At 42.2% G+C, this 19,525-nt stretch overlaps 1 protein-coding gene across 2 annotated transcripts in view; it reads right to left on the bottom strand.

The window, feature by feature from the left end:
- The window catches only part of ANK3 (ankyrin 3), a 189,704-nt gene that overhangs the window by 97,432 nt on the left and 72,747 nt on the right, over nt 1-19,525 (bottom strand). For both annotated transcript variants that reach the window (XM_058810081.1, XM_058810082.1), the window contains exons 8-13: nt 18,045-18,143; nt 11,045-11,143; nt 6,383-6,580; nt 4,558-4,656; nt 2,819-2,917; nt 1,484-1,582 (exon numbers count right to left, since the gene is read on the bottom strand). In XM_058810081.1, the coding sequence (XP_058666064.1) occupies nt 1,484-1,582; nt 2,819-2,917; nt 4,558-4,656; nt 6,383-6,580; nt 11,045-11,143; nt 18,045-18,143 (693 nt within the window). The remainder of the gene's footprint in view (nt 1-1,483; nt 1,583-2,818; nt 2,918-4,557; nt 4,657-6,382; nt 6,581-11,044; nt 11,144-18,044; nt 18,144-19,525) is intronic.

Raw genomic sequence — 19,525 nt, 5'->3', positions numbered from 1 at the left:
TCATTCAGAAGACACTCTGAATAGTTTAAGTATGCTGTTGCCCTGTCATGAATCTCATGGTTTATTTCTTTTCCTTCACTGAAAATATGAGGGTGTTGTGACCTTGTTCTGAGTGTTTAAGAGGTAATTTCTCACCTCTTCATTATTTGGTTTTTTTTTTTTTCCTCCCCCTTTTCTGTTGTACAATCTTTGGATTAAGCACACTATCACAACAGTGTGGCCAAGCATCTTTGTCTCCCCATTTCCCTCTGCTGAATTTCCTACCTTTTAAGAACTGTCCTGCAGTTCTGGGCTGTTCTCTGCAAGGGAGACTTCTGCCCATGCTCATCCTACAAGAGTGATTTTACACCTCTGGATTTAGGATGGGAGCATGCCAGGATATAAATGCTGCTCCTCTGCAGGGCAATTCTCCCCTGACTGGGGGAGCCTCTTTGTGGTTCTTAAATGATTCCAGTTTGTGCCTCTTTCCCACAAATTTCTCACAGCTGATGTTAGCACTGGTGTATAATCTAATGTGTGCATTTAGTTGTTATTTATGATAACAAACTGATCACAGGCAATGGCAGTTTGCACAAATTAAATCATTCTGTGAATTTACTCAGAAAATATTTGCATGACTGCTTCTGAGCACGAGCTGTTCATTTCAAGATTGTCTTTGGAGATTTACAAACCACATGAATCAGTTCTATTGTCAGGCTCCTTGCAGATATAAAGTCTATCAGCTAGAAATATTTAGTCAGAGTTCCTTATAAGTAGATAATCTCAACAGGAAACTTACTTGTGACCCAATTCACAGATACATTCACAATGAAAAACAGTTTGGGTTTTTTTAGGTTACATCCATTTTATGGCCATTTGGGGAAAAAATATTTCCTGAGTTTACCTATTAAGACTGCTATTTATTGCACCCATTTATCTCCTTGCCCTGCCTGTTTCCTGGAACTCTTTGGTTTCCATAATTTTGCATGTTCCTTCATGCCTCTTGACCATCTCTTTTTCCTCCACCCTTACCTTCCTCAACTGCAATTGTTTCTATAGGATCTGTTCCTTCTTTCCAGCCCTCTGCTACATCTCCTCACTGTGCCTCCTTCTTTTAGGTGGTGCTCTTTAGAAGTCTAACTATATCTAAATACCCAGAGGGTGTTGCTTTAGGGACATGACAGGAGACACCAGAAGCCGAGGGCTCCAGTTCTGCTGAAATAACATCAGATTTGAGGAACTCCTCTCACTCCTCAAATCCTACTTCAAAACAGAACTCTTCAAACCCATGATAATTTATATTAAAAACTGGGATGGTATCAACCTGACATCTTCTGCCTTATCTCTTAGAGATAACTCATGGCTACAGTAAGAGGGTACATGACAAAATATCAGAAATATTCGTGAAGCCACAAAGGCTTGGCTTCACGAATGACACACCCAAGATGAATGTGAGTCCCTGCTTTGCCCATGCAGGTCTGTTCCACCTGGGCCATGTCCTCACCTTGGCTTTGGCCTCCACCTGGGCTCCGTTCTGTACCAGGTACCTGACGACCTCGGTCTGGCCAGCCCTGGCTGCCATGTGCAGCGCTGTCTCTCCTCTCTGCACACAGAGCAAAGACAGAACAGAGTCAGACACATTGCAGGGAGAGCAAATACCAGTGTTCTTCATAAACACAGAAATACCAGGGACCCAGCTCAGAATCATCTCCCCTAGAAAACTCTGCTGCAGCTGTCTGTAAGATGTACGATTAAATCAATATTCGACCTAACACTGTGTGATGCAAAGCAATTTATTGCAGGGTCAGTTTCCCAACTCAGTAGTGCCTTTGTCATTATTTTTTTGCTGAAAAGAGACAGTGCAATTTTTATATTGCTAGCATTTTATTAGCAATGTTAAAAAATATATCCTGAATTTAGTAAAAAATGTATTTCACATTTTGTATACTCAGGCACACATACATATGGCTTTCTTTCTGTAATGCCTTATGCCCCTATTATAATTTGTTATCTGACAAGCACTGAAGCAACTGAACAAGAAGGAAAAAAATCATTACTGAGTACATTCATCTAAGGCTTCATGGACTTAATGAAAGACAAATCCAAGGAAACCAGAACAATTCAGGAGGGAAAGTGGATTCTACCTTTTTGGGTATTAATGGGTTTATGGTACAAACATCTGCTAATTAACAAAAGGTGCTGCATTTTTACACAATTTAATAGAATCAGCAGGTGAAGACCTTTACAAAATATTGGCTTCTGGCTGCACCTGTGTATGCAAAGTGAAAAGGAGGACAAACTGATAAAGAGGACCAACATGCTTCTGCTTCTCTCCCCCTTCCCAGCCTCCACATACCCATCTAAGAGCAAGTTCAGTTTTTACACATGCCCTGGGAGCCCTGGGGCATGCAGCACAGCCAGCAGAGGAGGCTGGATGGACACAGGCAATATGTCCCCACAATCTGCTGCAAACTGTGGAATTTGCCTTAAATGGCAGACCCCCGGGGTCTTGGGAAAACAGTGCTCAACAGTCAAGCACAGATCCCAAAAATTACATTTGAGAAGTATTACGGTATGTTCTCATTCTTTACTTCAGAAAAATCAAGAGATTAGAGCCTGCTTAGGGTCAAGCCCCTTTGGAAATTTCCTCAAGCTGCCAAGGGTCTCCCGAGCAGGGGTCAGCAGGCTGCACTTTTGCCATGACTCCAGCACGAGCCACAGGTGCTATGGAGGTGGGTGGTGGACAGCAGAATCAGGCACTCCATCCCAGAACTGCTCCCAGATATTATCACACATTCGTTCCCAGTCCTGCCTTGCTGAAAGGAAACCCGTGACTCACCACATTGGTAGTGTTGGGGGATGCTCCATGATGCATTAGCTGTGATACAATATTTACATGTCCCATGAAGGCAGCAACATGGATTGGAGTTAGGCCCGACTGAAAAACAGAACAAAGTTCAATTAAAATCCTTCTTTCCACATACCTTTACAAGGAAGTCATGGAAAGAACATAAATTTTTCTAAAGCGAGTAAACCCAGCTGCTTGCTCTTCTGAGAGGGTTTTATCTTCTTAAAACCATATACATGTGCTTAAATGAAAGGGCACACAGAACTGGGAACACCCATGAGTGTGATTAGTTAGCAAATATATAAATGTTCTAGGAATTCAGCAGCTCTTCATCAACAATATCAACCATAGCTAAGCAAAATTAAGATTAGGCATTTGCTAAATATTGTCTTAGAACATGAAAAAATGTATACAGAAGTATGCCTGGTACAAAAGCAAGGCTTTCTGAAACAATCAGCTTGTGCTAAAAAAGATCACCATCATGAATTTGCATCACTGCTCTTACACAGGATAAGAGAGCCCAACTGGAGAGAAAGAGAGGGAGAGAGGAGGAGAGGGGAAAAAGGGAGCAGTCATTCAGCAGAGCATGACCTCATGGATTTTGCTTTAAAAATCCAATCAGTAGTTAATATTTCCCCACGTGGAATCACCCTAAAGCCTCCTCACAGCTGTTTCTGCACAGCTGTACCAAGAGCCAGCCAGAGCCTCCAGAAGGGCCTTTGGCCACCAAGAGCAGGAGAAACCTCAGGGCATCTCTGGAAACCCCCATGATTTAGGCACCTTCCCCACAGATATATACAAATCCCAGAGGGCAGAAGTGAGGAAAGCACTTCTCTTCCTTTCTCATGCAGAACACCAAACATGAGCAGGAAGGCAGAATTACTGGCTGAAACAACTTAGTAAATGCTTTTAAGAGTTTTTAGATGCTAGTCTGGAGCTACGTGAACTGTAGCCAGGGCAGACTCTTCTCCCTCAAGCAAGCCAGGCAGGGATCTGTATGGCTTGCTGCTGAATAATTAGAACAACCCCACACACATTAAAACAAACTCCATTTTGTGTAGATGAACTATTCCCCATTGCACCTTTCTTAATCCATGGAATTCCCTGTCATTTTCTTACATGGGCCATTCCACTGTGGTCACACATTCATAGATGTGATATTTGCTCTCCTCCTAACTTGGTACAATATACATACATGGAGATAAAAATTCCCATAGGAATTAATCAATCCCAGAATTGTTCCAAGGACTGGGTGCAGACTATCTCATGCTGACTGAAGTGACAGCATATTGATTTCTTTCTAGATGATTTGTGATGTCCCATGATGGTGGGAGAACAGAACTTCTTTTTGGAAAGCCAAAAAAGGGTCTGAATTAAACCACCCTTTAAAACAGGACTTGAGTGAAGGATAGTCTTCACCTCAATGTCTGTAACAGAGCAAATTTCATCCTTAAGGCCTTAAATTACAGAAGGAAAATTGGCAGAAATGGTAGATTTTAGGAAGTTCTTTTGTTACATTTCACTTGTTATTCTCACTGTAATCCCAACATATATCAGTTGTTTGTGATTTGTGATTTATTGTTCAGTTTTATTATTTTGTACTATCTAGTTGAAAATAATTGTTGACTTAATTGGTAATGCTCTTTCAGAAATACTGAAATATTAATCAATACAGAGGCAATTAATTTTGTAAGAAAAGCAAAGACAAGCATGCAAAGACCATTTCTTACCTCAGTTACAGCTTGAATTGATGCACCGTGCTTTAGAAGAAGTTCCATTACTTTTATTCTGTTCTTCTTGCAGGCAATGTGAAGAGGTGTGAAACCATTCTGGAAATGAGAAAGGGGCATTAAAAAGTGTGTCCCATGGAATTAAAAAAATAGAACTGAGTATGGAATTCACAAAATAGATTTTTCTGTTTTAAAGGAACAACTGCTGAATTTATTTTGGCATTACTACATTTTTCATGCAATAGAAAGTAAACATTTATAAGAAGATAAAGATCTATTTCATAGATCCAGTTTTAATTCTGTAATATATTGCCTACTCCAATAATTAGTTAATTTTAAAAAATCTCAATTCATGCAAAACTGTCAAACCCTTCTTTTTTGCTTACCATATTCACTTTTACCTGGCTAGGGTTTTCTGCTGGAGTTTTTGGGGAATTTGGGGTGGGTTTTTTGGAAACTTTTCTTTTGACCTTTTAGAGCTGCTGGTAAGAAAAGCACTTTACCTTTTACAGCTCTGGAATTTACATCTTCTAAACTATTTTTACTACTTGTTTTGTTTGTTTGTTTTTCCCATTAATTCCCTGTAAGCTTACTGCAACTAGAAGCATTTCACCCTTTCCTTTATAAAAGATGTGTGCAGTGGGGTGAACATTAGAACTATTGTCTTATTTAGTGTGAGATGATACCACAGAAAAAAGTAAATCAGGAAAATAGGCTGTCCAGAACACCCACGATAGGTACAGCAACATCAGAGCACTGAATGCTGCTCAGTACAAAAGAGCCTTTGCAGAACACTCTGAAAACAACTGGCAGAGCTGGTCCCTCAGATCTGATCAAAGTTATCCTTTTTTACCTGCCATCTGGTAAAGAGTACAGTATGTTTTCATGATGTGAGGTCCATGTCATTGTCTGTTCCAGTGTAGCAGCTCCCACCCCTCTCCTTGGCAGTGCACAATGCTCAGGGTGAGCTCCGCTGTGTTCCATATATCCTTGACCACAGCTTGACCACAGACACCTGAATGCAGCTGGTCTGCCACAAAAGGCACAGGGGCTGACAGAAGGAAATCTGTGGAGCCTGTGCTGCCTCCAAGAGAGTCAATCCCACCTGGCTCCTGAGGGTTTCAGGAGCTCACAAAACATTTCAGGAGCTGAGTGCGTTAGCATCAGGCTGTGAGACCAATCAACCCAATTCATGTCAGAATGCAAATTTGTTTGGAACAGTTCTTGAAGCACAAATCAAAGAGACATTTTAAATAGAATGGACTGAGATTGCAATTTGAACAAAAGGCATTAATGTATTCTGTTTGTATGCAGTTTAACTGCACTAATGTATTTTGCTGCTGAAGTTGTTTCTAAAGTAGAAAGGCACATGACTCCATTGACATGGAATACCACAAATACTCATTATGTAACTCATTCCTACCTTTCACTGTTTCACATCACTGAGAACTCAGTGATGTTTTAAACATCACTGATTATTTTCTGTGTACAAACACTTGGAAAACAAGGATTCCCTCCATACCAAAAACTACAGCAGTTGTGTCTGCAGCTGTTTCATCCACTCGTAAAAACCTACCAGGAGGTAAAAGTGCTCTAGTTACAGTAGAAGTTCATAAATCACTGCTGGCTGTCTGCAAGCAAAGGTCTTCTCCGATTGCAGGGTACATTATCAACACTTTGAACCCCGAGCGTTTGTTCTTGGGCTGTGGCAATAACAGCCCATCCTCTCTGTCAGCCATCAGCAGGCAGAAAACACCTCCCAGGAAGTCCCAGCACAACTTTGCAGGAATGTTTGGCTGTGAACAGTGCCCTGCTGTGTACTCACCAGTGCTTTGGCATTAGGATTGGCTTTCTTGTCCAAGAGAACCTTGGCGACTTTGTAGTGGCCGCAGTGGGCAGCGACATGCAGCGCAGTCAGGTAGTCATTGGTGACATCGTCCACAGGCACGTTGTGCTGGATCAGGAGCTGAACACAGTTTAGATGATCCCCTTGTGTTGCCATGTGCAATGGAGACAAACCATTCTGCAAACAGAGAGACCCAGCAGGATGGGTTAGAGGATGCTCAGAGAAGGGAAACTCCTCCGCGCCGTTCTTGGGAGTGTTTGTTGTATGAAGAATTTCACAAGCCCAGAGAGAACCCAAAATAAACTTAACATGTTCAGTGTAAGGATGGAGGTTCTTACTCCAGCATTTGGAGCTTGTTTGGTAAGAGTTTGTAAGCAGCCCCACATTGAAAAACTGTCATAACATACGAGCCATGCTCTAAATGAAGCTTCCTTCCAGTCTCAGACAAGCTACTCAATTTACATGAGTTACATGAGGAACAGCACTTTGTGACTTTTAACACTCCAGCCAGGGAATTTGCTGGTTTTTAAAGCTGAGTTAAACTCACCACTCTAAATGTGGCCTGTATAAACCAGGCATGGCAGCACAGGTCAGAGGATCACTCTGTGAACACTACAGCCTTCCTTCATCCCTCCACTCGTGTTTTCCTGAATGTGGGTTGTAAACATGCTTACACCACATTATCCAGCTCTGGAGACCACTCTGCCCAATCCTCATTGGTAAAGCACCAGAAGTTTCAACTGGGCTAAAAATCTCTGAATAAAACCTCCATGCTGTGACCAACCAGCAGCAGTGGTAAAGCTGTTCCACCAGGGAAACACCTGAGAGAGACTCATGCACCAGTGAATTGTGTTTTGCCATGTTTAAAATAGTGAACAAGCTGCCAAAATGTATTATATTTCCAGAATAAAACCACGAGAGAAAATTCTCAAAAACTGAAAGGACTGACACTATTTCATGATGAAAGGTTAAAAATACACACCAGAAGGAAAGAGCCTTTGTTAGCAGCAGTACACAGCTCCTCCTCCCAGCTGTAGGGGCTTTTTTCACTCGATTCTTCTGATGCCAAATTTAGTTTTGAGTGCAGCATCTATTCTTGCAGCAGCACACAATGGTTTATAAGCCGTAAGTGACTGCCAGCACACTGTGTCTGGAAACACAAACCTTTGCTCACAGGTGCAGTGCCCTCGTGTGACCGCAGCCAGCAAAGGCAAAACCAGCCGGGACCCCGGGCTCTGACACAGACCCTTCCCTCGGCCACGTGGAAACAGCCACAACTCCAAAGGAAGGTGGAAATACACCACGGAACAATACTTTAAATCGAGATGGAAGCAGGATGGTGAAAGCAAACAGGTGAACGCTGTCAGAGCTGGGGAGCAGTTTACTGGCAGTGCCGAGACACAGGCACACTCGGACACAGCAACATCTTTCAAGTAAGATTATCTCATGGGCATCTCACTTGTGATTTATGTTGGCTTGGATAAGCCTCTCTCCCATTCCCAAAGGCTACTACAGCAATTATCTGCATGGAAGCTCCATACTAGCAAGGCATTTTAAATGTTTTCACTGTCTTCTAGTGTAGTTAACAGTAGAACAAAAAAAAGATTAATTTCCCTTGGTCACCAAGTCCTCCAGATGCTTTAGAGGTAAGAGTAAAAAATCATGAAACTTTAAACACCATCCTGCTCCATTTTTATAAGAAAGATCCTTTGGGTGAAAAGTGTCATTCTTCACAGCAATAGCCAATAAACCATAAACTCAATCTCTTACTCCATTACTTATTAATGGAGTAAGAGATTGAGAAGTTGATATGGGACTCCCTCATAGAAGAGACTTATACCAAAAATACTGATGTGGATGGAAAAGAAAGCAAGAAACAGAGCCAATTTGAAAAATCAGCAAAATACTTGATAAAAATCTGTCATGGACAAGAGAAGTACAGCAGCTAGCCAGACCTCATGCAGAAAAGTAAGAGACAAGACTAAATAAGATAAAAAAGACAAAAATAAAATTGGAAAATTGTCTTTTGTTATACCCTAAACCAGGCTTAGTTCTGTTGCAGTTGGTGATACTCTATAACCTTACACAAGTCAATATTTCAATGCCACATTTAAAATAAAAATATTACATGTAAAGGTGTTCTCCAGGCCCAAGAGACAACCCAGCAATGACCTTAAGAAGTGATCTGGCACTTTAGGATGGAGCCACTTTATAAATACTCTTACATTACTGGTTTTTTTTAAGATTTCCAAGAAAATATTAAAAGGGAAAGAAGTTCAAGATTAATCAAAGATACTGCCCACTAAGGACCATAAAGTCACACCATACCTTAAAACAACCAAATAAAAAAACCTCAGGACAAAACAGGACCATAGAGAAGAAACAAAGAATCAGCTGTCTGACCAGATAAACATAACATTTCTGAGCTTATTTTGTAGCTGTGTGGCATTAACTTTAGGTCAAGAAAAAAGAAGAAAAAAGAAGAAAAAAGACAAAGAGCCAAAGAAGTCTGGAAAACCAGTAATTAAAAAAAGATGGACAGCTACTGACAGGAATGTCATTTCTTACATCCAAAATCACTGGCATGTTAAGGATGAGAATTCCCTTTTCATTTTGCCTGTAGAAACCCCCTATAATCCATTAGGTCACCACCTTCCCTGAAAATCAATCTAAAGTTCTTCCAGTGCAAAAAAGGGTCAGCGCTACACTAAACCATCTTTAGCAGGAAATAGCTATCAAACTGCAGCCTGGTTATTATTCTGAAAGAGTTTTATATAACATGAGAAAACTTTGTGAAGTTCAAATTCTTTCAAAGATGTGTCCTATTTCCAATAATATATGACTTAATTTGAAGAGAATGGAGCCACTTATTTCTGCAGAGGACGGTACTGCAGTTTAGTGCCAAATGAATGAATTCATTTATGCCGTTCAGAGGTACAGCTACTTCCGAGCTCACCTTCTGAAAGTGGCAAAATTAACACATCAGAAAGAAATGCAGGAAGCTCTGCACTTTCTTCTGTTCACTTTTTAACATGTAACAGCTTTCCCTCTTCCAGAGGAGGCTCTTATTTTTCAGAAGTTGTTTATATAAGCCTCTGCAGATCAACATCCAGTCTGTCTCTCAGCCTTAGGCAATTTCTAACCCACTATCCCTTGTAATCTGCCTGATTTTGTCTAGTGAACTCTGGGCTAGGGTATGTGAGTCTGCTCAGGAGGAGTCACAAATTCAAAACCTACAGTCCTGGAACAGCAGCTTAAGTTTAGGGGTAACACCTGAAAATACAACATCCACTTAACACAGAAATGTAATTCCTTAGGAGAGGTTTTAATTTACAATGGTGGAAATGGAAGAAATAGGGTGTATGTTTATGTGGGTGTCCTTTGGTTTGGTTTGTTGTTGTGGGGTTTTTTTGTTTGTTTGGGGGCTTTGTGGTTTTGTTTTGGTGGTGTTTAGGTTTGTTTGTTTTCCTTTAAGTGATGAAAAAAGCTTTCTGAGAGGGTGGAAGAGTTTTTCTCCTGGGAATATTAGTTCAAGGCTCCGAGAGTGGCAGGTGTGGCCCAAAGGGCTCCTAGACAGCCCCTTGTGGTTCTGCTCATGGAGTTTGCAAGCTATGGCTGTGGGAGCCCATGGAAATTCCACATGCAGAGGATGGGTGAAAAGTGTCTGTCAGATTACCCATGACAGCCCTTGCCAGTGACTCACTGAGCAGAGGAAAGCTGGTGCCAACCTCCCCAAACAAATGCTAAATATAATCCAGTAAAGGGGGAAAAAAGGAGGGAGGAGAAAAGCAGAATATATAGAAGGGTGCTGAGACAGAATAGGACAGGATGACAGAAAAGAAATAACAACAGAACAGGAATGTTGCTGCAACACACTGGTTACAGGCTAAGGAAAAAAAAAAACCAACCACATAGTGGAAGGTTATCTTTGGAAAGAACCTCAACAAAGTGCACAGCCCAAATGTCATCCCTGAACAGGGAAGCCATGGATTGCAGTGGTGCAAAGCAGGCTGCTGCTCTGAGGTTGGAAATCAGCAGTAACAGCACAGCAGAGACCACTGCCTGCAGAGCTCTGGCAAGGGCTTCCTTTAATGCCAGCCCTTGGGTCTACTGCAATCTGTGCACCCTGGCACAGGTGATTTGAAATTACCAGGAAGAATTTTGCATGATAAACTGTAGAGAGACAGAAAGGAGAGAATCTGATAATCAGGCTAAGTCCTTAGGAAATATGAGCTGTCTCTGCAAAGGGACATTGCTCTATTTTTATCTCTTGTCTCTTCTCTAGCCTTAGGGTAAATTGGTACAAGCTGAAGATTTATTGTAATCACCGTGTATTTATTCCAGGATAGACACAGAGTTCTCCAGCTACTGAAATTCTGAGGGATAGGGTTGCCACACAAGCCTTTTTGGTTGGCACAGAAATCTTTTTTTGTATATCTGGATTTAACACATTTTACATATGCAGACGTGCTCTACATACGGCATTCACTTTGGAGAGCTCCCACACAGTTACTTTAAATAACCAAGAAATAGGAAAGTTATTGCCAAACCCTTAAATACATGAGACACACAGAATTACATCAGGAAAAAGAAAAAAAAAAAGGTGCAAGGATTATCCCCCCAGGAAAGAGGATCAGTTACCTTGGTTTTGGAAAGAATCGGGGCACCACGATCCAGCAGCATTTCTACAACCTGCTCATGGCCACTTCTTGCTCCACAGTGGAGGGGGGTCAGCCCATCCTGTGGGACACAGAGTTATAGCTCATTAGTGTCAGACATGCTGAAGTCCTGCACACTTTTGTAGAGGCCTGTGATGTCCCAGGAGGCTCATTAATTCCTGCAAGGCGCTGCTCTCCTGCAGATGAACACTTGAACCTGTTTGTTCAAACCAACAGAGCACACCCTGGCTCTGATTTTCTGAACGTGTAAATAGCCATATCACACTGGTGTTCGTGCAATGGGCTCTTTCCAGGCCCTCATTGCACATGCAAGAAAAAGGTGAGATTGCACTTCAGGTGCTTTTTCCTGCATGCCTTGGAGAAAAGTGGGTCTCTCATTTGTCAGTATGCATAGGAGTCAGTGGATAGTCAGTCAGTCTGAGAGGGAAAAAAAATCTTCCTCAGACTTTTTTATTACACTGATTTTGACAAGTGTGCAGCAGATGAGAAAAGCATCTTAATCCCAGGTGATGGAAGTATGTTGGACTCACTTCTGCCTCTCTGTGCAGACTGTGCTTGTGTGACCCCAAGCTGAATGAGTGGCCTAGAGGAGTCAAGGCACACTGCCCACACCCCTTTTGGAATAGTTTCCTTAGTAATAATCAACATCCTATTGCTCATTGCAAATGATGTCAAAGTTGTCAGAAACTTTGGCTTTTTCATTTATAAATCAAAAAGGAAGGGTCTCTTCTCTGGTGTCTTCCACTGCTCTTAAAACACATATGTTGTATTGTCTAGAATATGTATGTCATTTCATTTTTATACAAGGGATTATCTAAAATTCCCTCTCACATACTCTCTTCACACACATGCACTCCCCCTCCATTTCTGTACGATAACAAGTATTATTAAGGTACCTCTTTAATAATACTTTTCATGTGGAATTATATTATTCTTCTTTGGTAATTCCTAAAACAAACTCTACTGGAACATCAGCTTAAGCCCTGCAAAGTGTGGAGGGCAGCCAGGGAGAGGGGGGACGTGGTTCAGACAGCCTTACATTCTCCTGCTTCTACATTTTTGCCTGCTCCTGATAAACCTATGGAAGATAACAGGTAAGAATGTTCATGATAAACTTTTCCTGCTACTTTCATTTAAAACTTGCATGGTTCTCATTGTGCCTGTTCTTTCACTTAAAGTAAGGAATAGATTTTTGACATAGATGAAAAAAATATTTTGGTTCAGACTTAACTCCCTTAGCTCAGGGAGTAATTTGTTCCCACAAGATGAATGCAGCTTGGCCCACAGTGTTCTTACTGACACCTCTCAAGGTGTAATTACAATAATTCTATTGTAATTTCTGCTTCTTCCTGCTATTTCAGCCCATAAAGTACTGGGAAGCGCATCTTGTTAAAATGATACTACGCAAATTCAAGATGTATTGCTCAAAACAAATAAAGACAGAGAAGATACCAAAACCCACAAATTATGCATTTTTTTAGCTGAGTTGCAAATGTTTTGCCACAGCTTCACAAGTGTTTAAAATGGGTAATGCATATTTCTTATACCAGTAGCTCCCACAAGTGAGGGCATTTCATGGACTGAGCAGACACAAACATTTGATATGAAAATATCACCTATAAAAAAAGAAAACCTTTATGGGAAGGAATATCAAACCCAGCAAGGCCAGGCAACTACAGACCTGTAGGCAAGAGCTGAAGATCACCATGTACATTCAATTGTTCACTCTTTTTACTTGCTATAGCTATCACATTCTGCAGGTACATCAAAGACAGATACTCAAGGAGATCAGACACCAAAGTTAGACACCATTTTCCAGATCCAACACCTCCCCAGGTCATTTCACCAACATACCATGTTTAGTCCACACCATGCTCACAGAGAATGAATCATCTTTGGTCATCTTCCTGCACCAGGCTAGAACCTTCCAGAGCACAGCACCCACCCCTTCTGGCTGACAAGGTTTCTGGGCTCAGGAGGAGCAAGCAGCCAGGCTTGGCCAGCTGGACCTCATTCTGGGCCACACAGCAGTCACTACCAGCAGAGGCATCACTGGTGTGTGTCACTGGTGTGTGACACAACAGGACAATGCACATGGGTGTGTGTCGGGACAGCTGATCTACAGCTATTGTTCCCATGATGTCAGGTCTCCCTCTGCAAAGAGCAAATACACCCCAAGACAGATAATTTAGCAGCATAGGTTTTTTTTTTTTGGTAGTTTCAAAAGACACTATTCACTGGTTTTGTTAATTGGCGCATGATACTGACAGCAGGTAAAGAAATGTGCAGGGGTAATCTAAAATGCAGATAAGAAAGACTTCTCTTTTAAAAAGAGATTCTAAGATTAAAACAGACTGCTATGAGCTCAGCAAGACTTCACTGCCTTTGTCAGGAGATCTTCTAGTTACTTATTTACTGTTCACATAGACTATACCATGTGAAGCATAAAATATATTACATGTATTAGGAAGCAAACTTGCCTTAATATGAGTCTGCAATGGCTCAGAAAAACCATTACAAACGATTATGACAATAATCTGCAGATTAAGGACTCTCTAAGTATGCACTGACATGATAAATCATATCATCTGTATTATCTATCCCTCCAGAGAGCCTTGAGAGCAGCTTCAGCAAAGCCAGGAGGACAATAGGAGGAGCTATGATTAGGTACAAGCTTCCCATTAGCATTGCACACCCATCTCTGGGGCTGCTGCCTGCTTTAGCTTTTCTTTTAAACACACACAAATGAGACCTAAGCATTGTTTCTGATCCCTGTTGACACTCAGGTACCTGTGTAGCTCTCTGATCTAGTTACACTAAACTGCCCTGAGACTGAGCCTTCCTGCTGCTGTGTGTTTCCTCACCACCACGACAGCTTTAAGGGACCCTGAGCAGTGTGGGGTCAGCACAGGGCAGCCTCCTTGTGCTCCCCAGCTCCCAATTCCCTGTCAATGCTCCCCCAGGATTCCCCTTGCATTGTGGCATGGGGAATTTCCCAAAGATTCCAAAGGGCTCTGTCCCACTCCAGCTCTCCTGAATTCTTCACTCCTTTGGCCAACTACTGCAAACTGCCCCTCCATATAAGAGGACAACAAACAAGTTTGCCCTCCCTGCTCGTGCAAAGCACACTCAGAATGCCAAGGCAGTGCCACTGCAGTTATTTCATATCTTAATACATGTGGGTTTTCTGGAGCAGCTTATGCAAGATCAGATGCATCTCCAAAGAGCATATCCCACATGTTTTCACGCAGATATGAGTGCTGGGCCTGTTGTTCAGCTTCAAAATCAGTAGAATGAAGATTATAAACACTTACTGTTAATCCAGGCTAAAACTTGCTTGCTGCCTGCTTCAGACACAAATTCACTTTGGCATATACAGTATTAGACAGCCAAAGCAAATCAAGCTAATTTAATCAACCTCTCTAATTAAATTTTACTTTTTAAAGTCTTTTCTGGAAGACAGAAAAAACATAATTAGGGCAACATTCAGTAAACATGTTACATGAGGCATTAACAGGCCTTTGCCCAGAATCTTGGCTAAAAACCAGAATGATTAAAGCTGCCCTGGCAGCACACAGCTCTTGAGGGGTACCCTTAAGAATTCAGTACCCAGCCCCAAATACCAGTTGCTAGACATCTCACACACAAAAAGAAAACAGAGGGAAGATGAACAGCTGGTTAAAATAAACAATGCAACATAGCGTGAACTAAAATGGGGAAAAAAAAAAGGCTTGTCTGAGTCTCAAAATAGTTTTAACATATTTTGGGATGTGTCTCACATGTTCTCTCAAGTCCCAGCTACAGTGTGCACGTGTGTAAGAGTATAATGGTGCTCATCAAATCCCAGTCCTAATGAATCCAGAGAAAGTGGGAGCTCCTAGATTACTTTTACAGTAATTTAAACAGGATAAGGATTTAGCCCTTCATGTTAACCTCTTGTGCAGTACTTCAGCACTGCAGTTTCCTGGACCATCTGTCAGCAGCAAATGCAAATGCTCATGTTAATGACGAAGGAAAAGAGATCCTTACCTCAACTCACTTATTGCTCAGGAAAGGCTTTTCATTAATTTACCCATAAAACTATTTGTTTTGTGAACAATAAAAAAAAGTATTATGTGGAGAGTATTCCAGTATCCCATACAGAGGATGAATTGCAGGAACAGATCACAAAATGCCAGCTGAATAGATAAATCTGTCCCATCTAAGAGTCAGAGTAGCAAATCCTGGCTCTGTTGGTCAACAACACAAAACAGTATGTTCTGCATTCTCATTTAAATGTGGGATACAGACATGAAACAGGAGAAACAAAGGTCTGAGAGTTTCTCCCCCTGAGCAGTAAAGCTACAAATTTCAAGATTTTTTTTTAATCCTTTCATAAGGGTACAGAACCTTTGCCATTTACGTTTAAGGAGGTATTTTGTCTTCAATAATCAATCTTTGAATTAAACAATATCAAATGCCCAAGACAAAAAAACTACCCTAATAGAAAAAAAAAATCTGCTTATCTCTTACATACAAAAATTCTGTAAATCTCTTAAAAAAAACCAGGAAAAATGAGAGGGGTCTCACATTTATAAATATGGCACTAGGAGACTCACTTGTTTTCACATGCAAATCCCACCTGTTATCAAGCTGTGTGTGCATTCAGCACCTGCCCCTCACAGAACACAAAAGGCTGGGCTCTGCCTGGGCATCCAGCTGATAAGCAGGGCTTGACACAGGTATCAGAAAAGACAGCCTCAGCTGCTCTTTGCCTTTCAATGCATCCAGCAGTGGTGATGCTGTGGTAAAGGACATGACCAGAGCCTTTGTCACCCTGTATTTTTGTAGGGCCATTCTATATCTGGGACATTGAAAAGAAAAATAGCAGATAAAAAAAAATAAAATAATAGCTACAAAGTTGACATATCTTAATTGGAAAGCAACATTGGGTCAGGTTGGAACAACAGGAGAGATTCAGCAGGAACACGTGTTGCGCCAGCTCAGAGCAATTCATCTTTGCTGTTGAATATGAGAACCAGGCAGGCTCTCCTGAAGCAATGCCCTGTTTCACCCAGCACCTCGCAGCCTTCTCTGGCTTTCGGCACTGATGTGTGGGCCCTGCTGGTGCTGCTCCCTTTGTGGGCCCTGCAGGGTGTGAGGCTCTGGGAGCCGCCCCAAGCGCAGCCTCACCCAGCCCCAGCTGCAGGACCCGTCCCCGGCCGGTGCCAGCCCCACAGCCCTGCGTGACACACGTGCAGCAGGAGCTGTGCACACCCCTCCCGGCCTCTGCACAGGGTGGGTGCCTGGGGAGCGGGCAGGCTGTGGGGGAGCCAGGAAAACAAGGCAGCGCTTCGCGAGCCACGCTCATCGCTGCCTCTGCCTCAGTGGGAAGCTGTGCCAGCCCCAGGAGCTGTTAATGCTGCTGCCCCTCTTCCTAGATCCTGTTTCCGTCCCAGCCTGTATTTTTAGTTACATAAATTATCCCAGTGTCTGACCCCGAGCTTGTGACAGAGGAAATGAAGCAGAGCACGAATTTTCCTAACTGAAAGAACTAACTTGACTCCAGCTATTTAAAGTACTGGTCCCTAATGATTTGGACTGCAGTGGGCCATACAAATACTTGCAGAGGGAAGCAACTAATCCCCCACCAGGTCCCCTTCTCCCTGCTCTGACCAAATTACACACTACCAAGCAGTGTCCCTCTCCACCACAAGGCAGAAGCACACCCCTTATCCTGGTACCCCTATGTGGCACAGAGGAGGCTGGAATTTCAGTGCAGGAACTATACCCACTGCCCACATAACCCATGAAAAGTCATTCATCTCTTCCATGTTATTGCCCAACTAGAAAAGAACTTAAAACATTTTAGAAATAAACCATCAGCTACTAAAGGTAAAATAGAAGCAATAAGGAAGAACATGTGGAGAGAAGGAAGAGATGACAAAATAAACTGACCCAGTTTCTGAATTCGACAGAGAACAAAAACACAAATGTGCCTAACAAGCACTGCAGGAAATCTCAGGGACTACAGTAACCAAACAAAAACCTGTGAATACAGGAACAACTGCAGAAAAACTATTCTTAGGTTTTACATTTCTTTTGCTTAGAATGATTCTGAATGGTAGAACATATACAGATGAATTCAAAATGGAAAAGGTAGAGGTGATAAATTAATATGTCAAGAAAATTATAATTGTCAGAAAGTTACTGGGACAGCTCTTGAGTGTGTTGCAAAGACTGTCCTGACAGCCCACAGCACCACTAGTTCTGGATTTACTTCCAAACATTTGAACTTTTTCCTTCTCTTTCCTTCTCTCTCTCTTTTTTTTTTTTTTTTTTTTTTTTTTTTTTTTTTTTTTTTTTTTTTTTTTTGCTGCTGTGTAAGTAAATAAAATATCTCTGGCTTGGTTGGGTTTTAACTACAGCAGTTAGACATAACCACATGCATTGAGTTTCCAAGTCACTCAGGGCACTGAGTTAGGAGTCAGCCTGATGGAAACCATCCCTGTGCCTGCCCCATGTGCTGACAAATCCCACACAGAGCCTGAGCTGCAAGAGAATCATCAGCCACAGCACACTCTGTGACACTGCCTGTGGATAGAGAAAGGCAAACACGCACTGCAGCTCAAAGTTACCCTGCTAGCATTCAAAGTCTGAAATATCTGACTTGAATTCTCATCTTTTAGCATGTTCCTGTACTTTCACCTCTACTCCCAAGTAGATAAAAGCAGCTCCTAATTAAACACTGGAAAGGGAACATGGAAAATGGTTGGCTCTGAGCTTTGCCATCCTTGGTGCTTCATACACTGCTGTAAGAGATGTAAAACGTTAGTATCTGACAGCAATAATTTCATTAAAAATAAATGCAGTGCAGCTGCAGCAGCCTCCTGGGAAGATGAATGATTTAAGCTCTACAGCAACACTCAGGTCAGAGGCAGGCATTCCACACAGCCACTTACAGCACTCACACTTGAGCTTACCCTTGTTTTGGCATCAATTTTAGCTCCTCGATCCAGTAGGAGTTTGACCATATTTGCATTTCCCCTTTTTGATGCAACGTGCAACGGTGTGATATCATTCTGTGGAAGAAAACAACATGAAAATAAATATGCATATGTCTGTCTTTCATGAATTCCATTTTTGGTTTGCTCACAGAGTGGATTATGCCCAATTTGCTAAATCATAACACAGTTTGTTTCCCTGGGAGCATGAAAGCAAAAGGAAGCTGTGCTCAACCACACATGTGAATTACTGGCCTGGTATCTCAACATAAACACAGTGAAGACAAAAGTCAAATTGTTGTTAGGGTTATAAAATGGCATGATTGTGCCTCAGCTCACAACTTTTGCTTAAGGGTTGAACTTACACAATTTTACTGAATCTTAGCAATTTAATCCAGCTGTGGTTGTTTAGGAACCTGCAGTGATAAGGATTCATACCTCAACTTCATAAACCTTGTAGGATCCACAGAAAAATAAACAAAACCATTATATCTGCAGATCTCATACAACAACTATGAGAGGCCAGCATTACTTATTTCTGAACATTACCACCAGACCCTGAAAGCCTGGCAAGCACCTTCACTTCAGTTGCACCATTAATTTTGCCTCCTCAATTTGCTCCTCTAATGGGTGCAACACCGTGCTGGAAGTGGGGCTGCAGAGGAGTGTGTGTGCTTCCCTGAGTGTGCCTGGCAGGCTGGCACAGGCAGGGATGAGATGCTGCACATCCAGGACAGTTACATAACCCACTGTGAGCACACACAGGCAGCCCTTCCCAACGAGATGCAGCCAGGACGTCTCTTCATGCTCTGCTGACTCCTTCATCTCGTGCCCTGTGAAGGCCATGTCCTGTGTGCATCTGATCATATGGAGCCAAGGAAAAATAAAGCAGAGCACGCAGCCAGGGTATGCAGGCACAGAGAATTGTAGAGGATGTGTTCCTGCACACAGCTGGCTGTGTAAGCCAGCAGCCCTGGCACCCAGCAGAAAGCAGCACACAGTGTCCTGTGGCTGGCTGCATCAAAGGCTCCCTGAGCAGCAGGGAGGGCATGGCTGGCTGACCTGGCTAACAGAGCCTTCAGCAGCACAGGTGAGTGCAGTGATGGAGAGCCAGCACCAAGACAAGATCCCCTCTCAGGTCCGACAAGCTGACTCACAGCCTAATCATAACACCATGTACCTCATGCACTGCTACATTTACACAAAATTTCACTATGAAGCAATCTCACAGCTACTAGAAAGTACTAATTAATGTTATCTCAGAGGTAAAATACATGTTAGCAAGGTTAAATGACAGAGATCCTTTCTACAATATTCATGATCATTAGAGGATCAAAGTGATGACTGTGCCGGGTAGGTTCTCATTCCTTTAAAAAGCAAAGTAAAACAGGAAGATTAAACAGCACATTAAACAGAAAGTGCAGCATGTCTAGTCCTTTCAGGGAGGTAAAGCTATGTGA

Source organism: Ammospiza caudacuta, chromosome 9 (genome assembly GCF_027887145.1).
Source record: "Ammospiza caudacuta isolate bAmmCau1 chromosome 9, bAmmCau1.pri, whole genome shotgun sequence".
Lineage (NCBI taxonomy): Eukaryota > Metazoa > Chordata > Aves > Passeriformes > Passerellidae > Ammospiza > Ammospiza caudacuta.
This window is presented reverse-complemented; position numbering and strand designations above follow the sequence as displayed.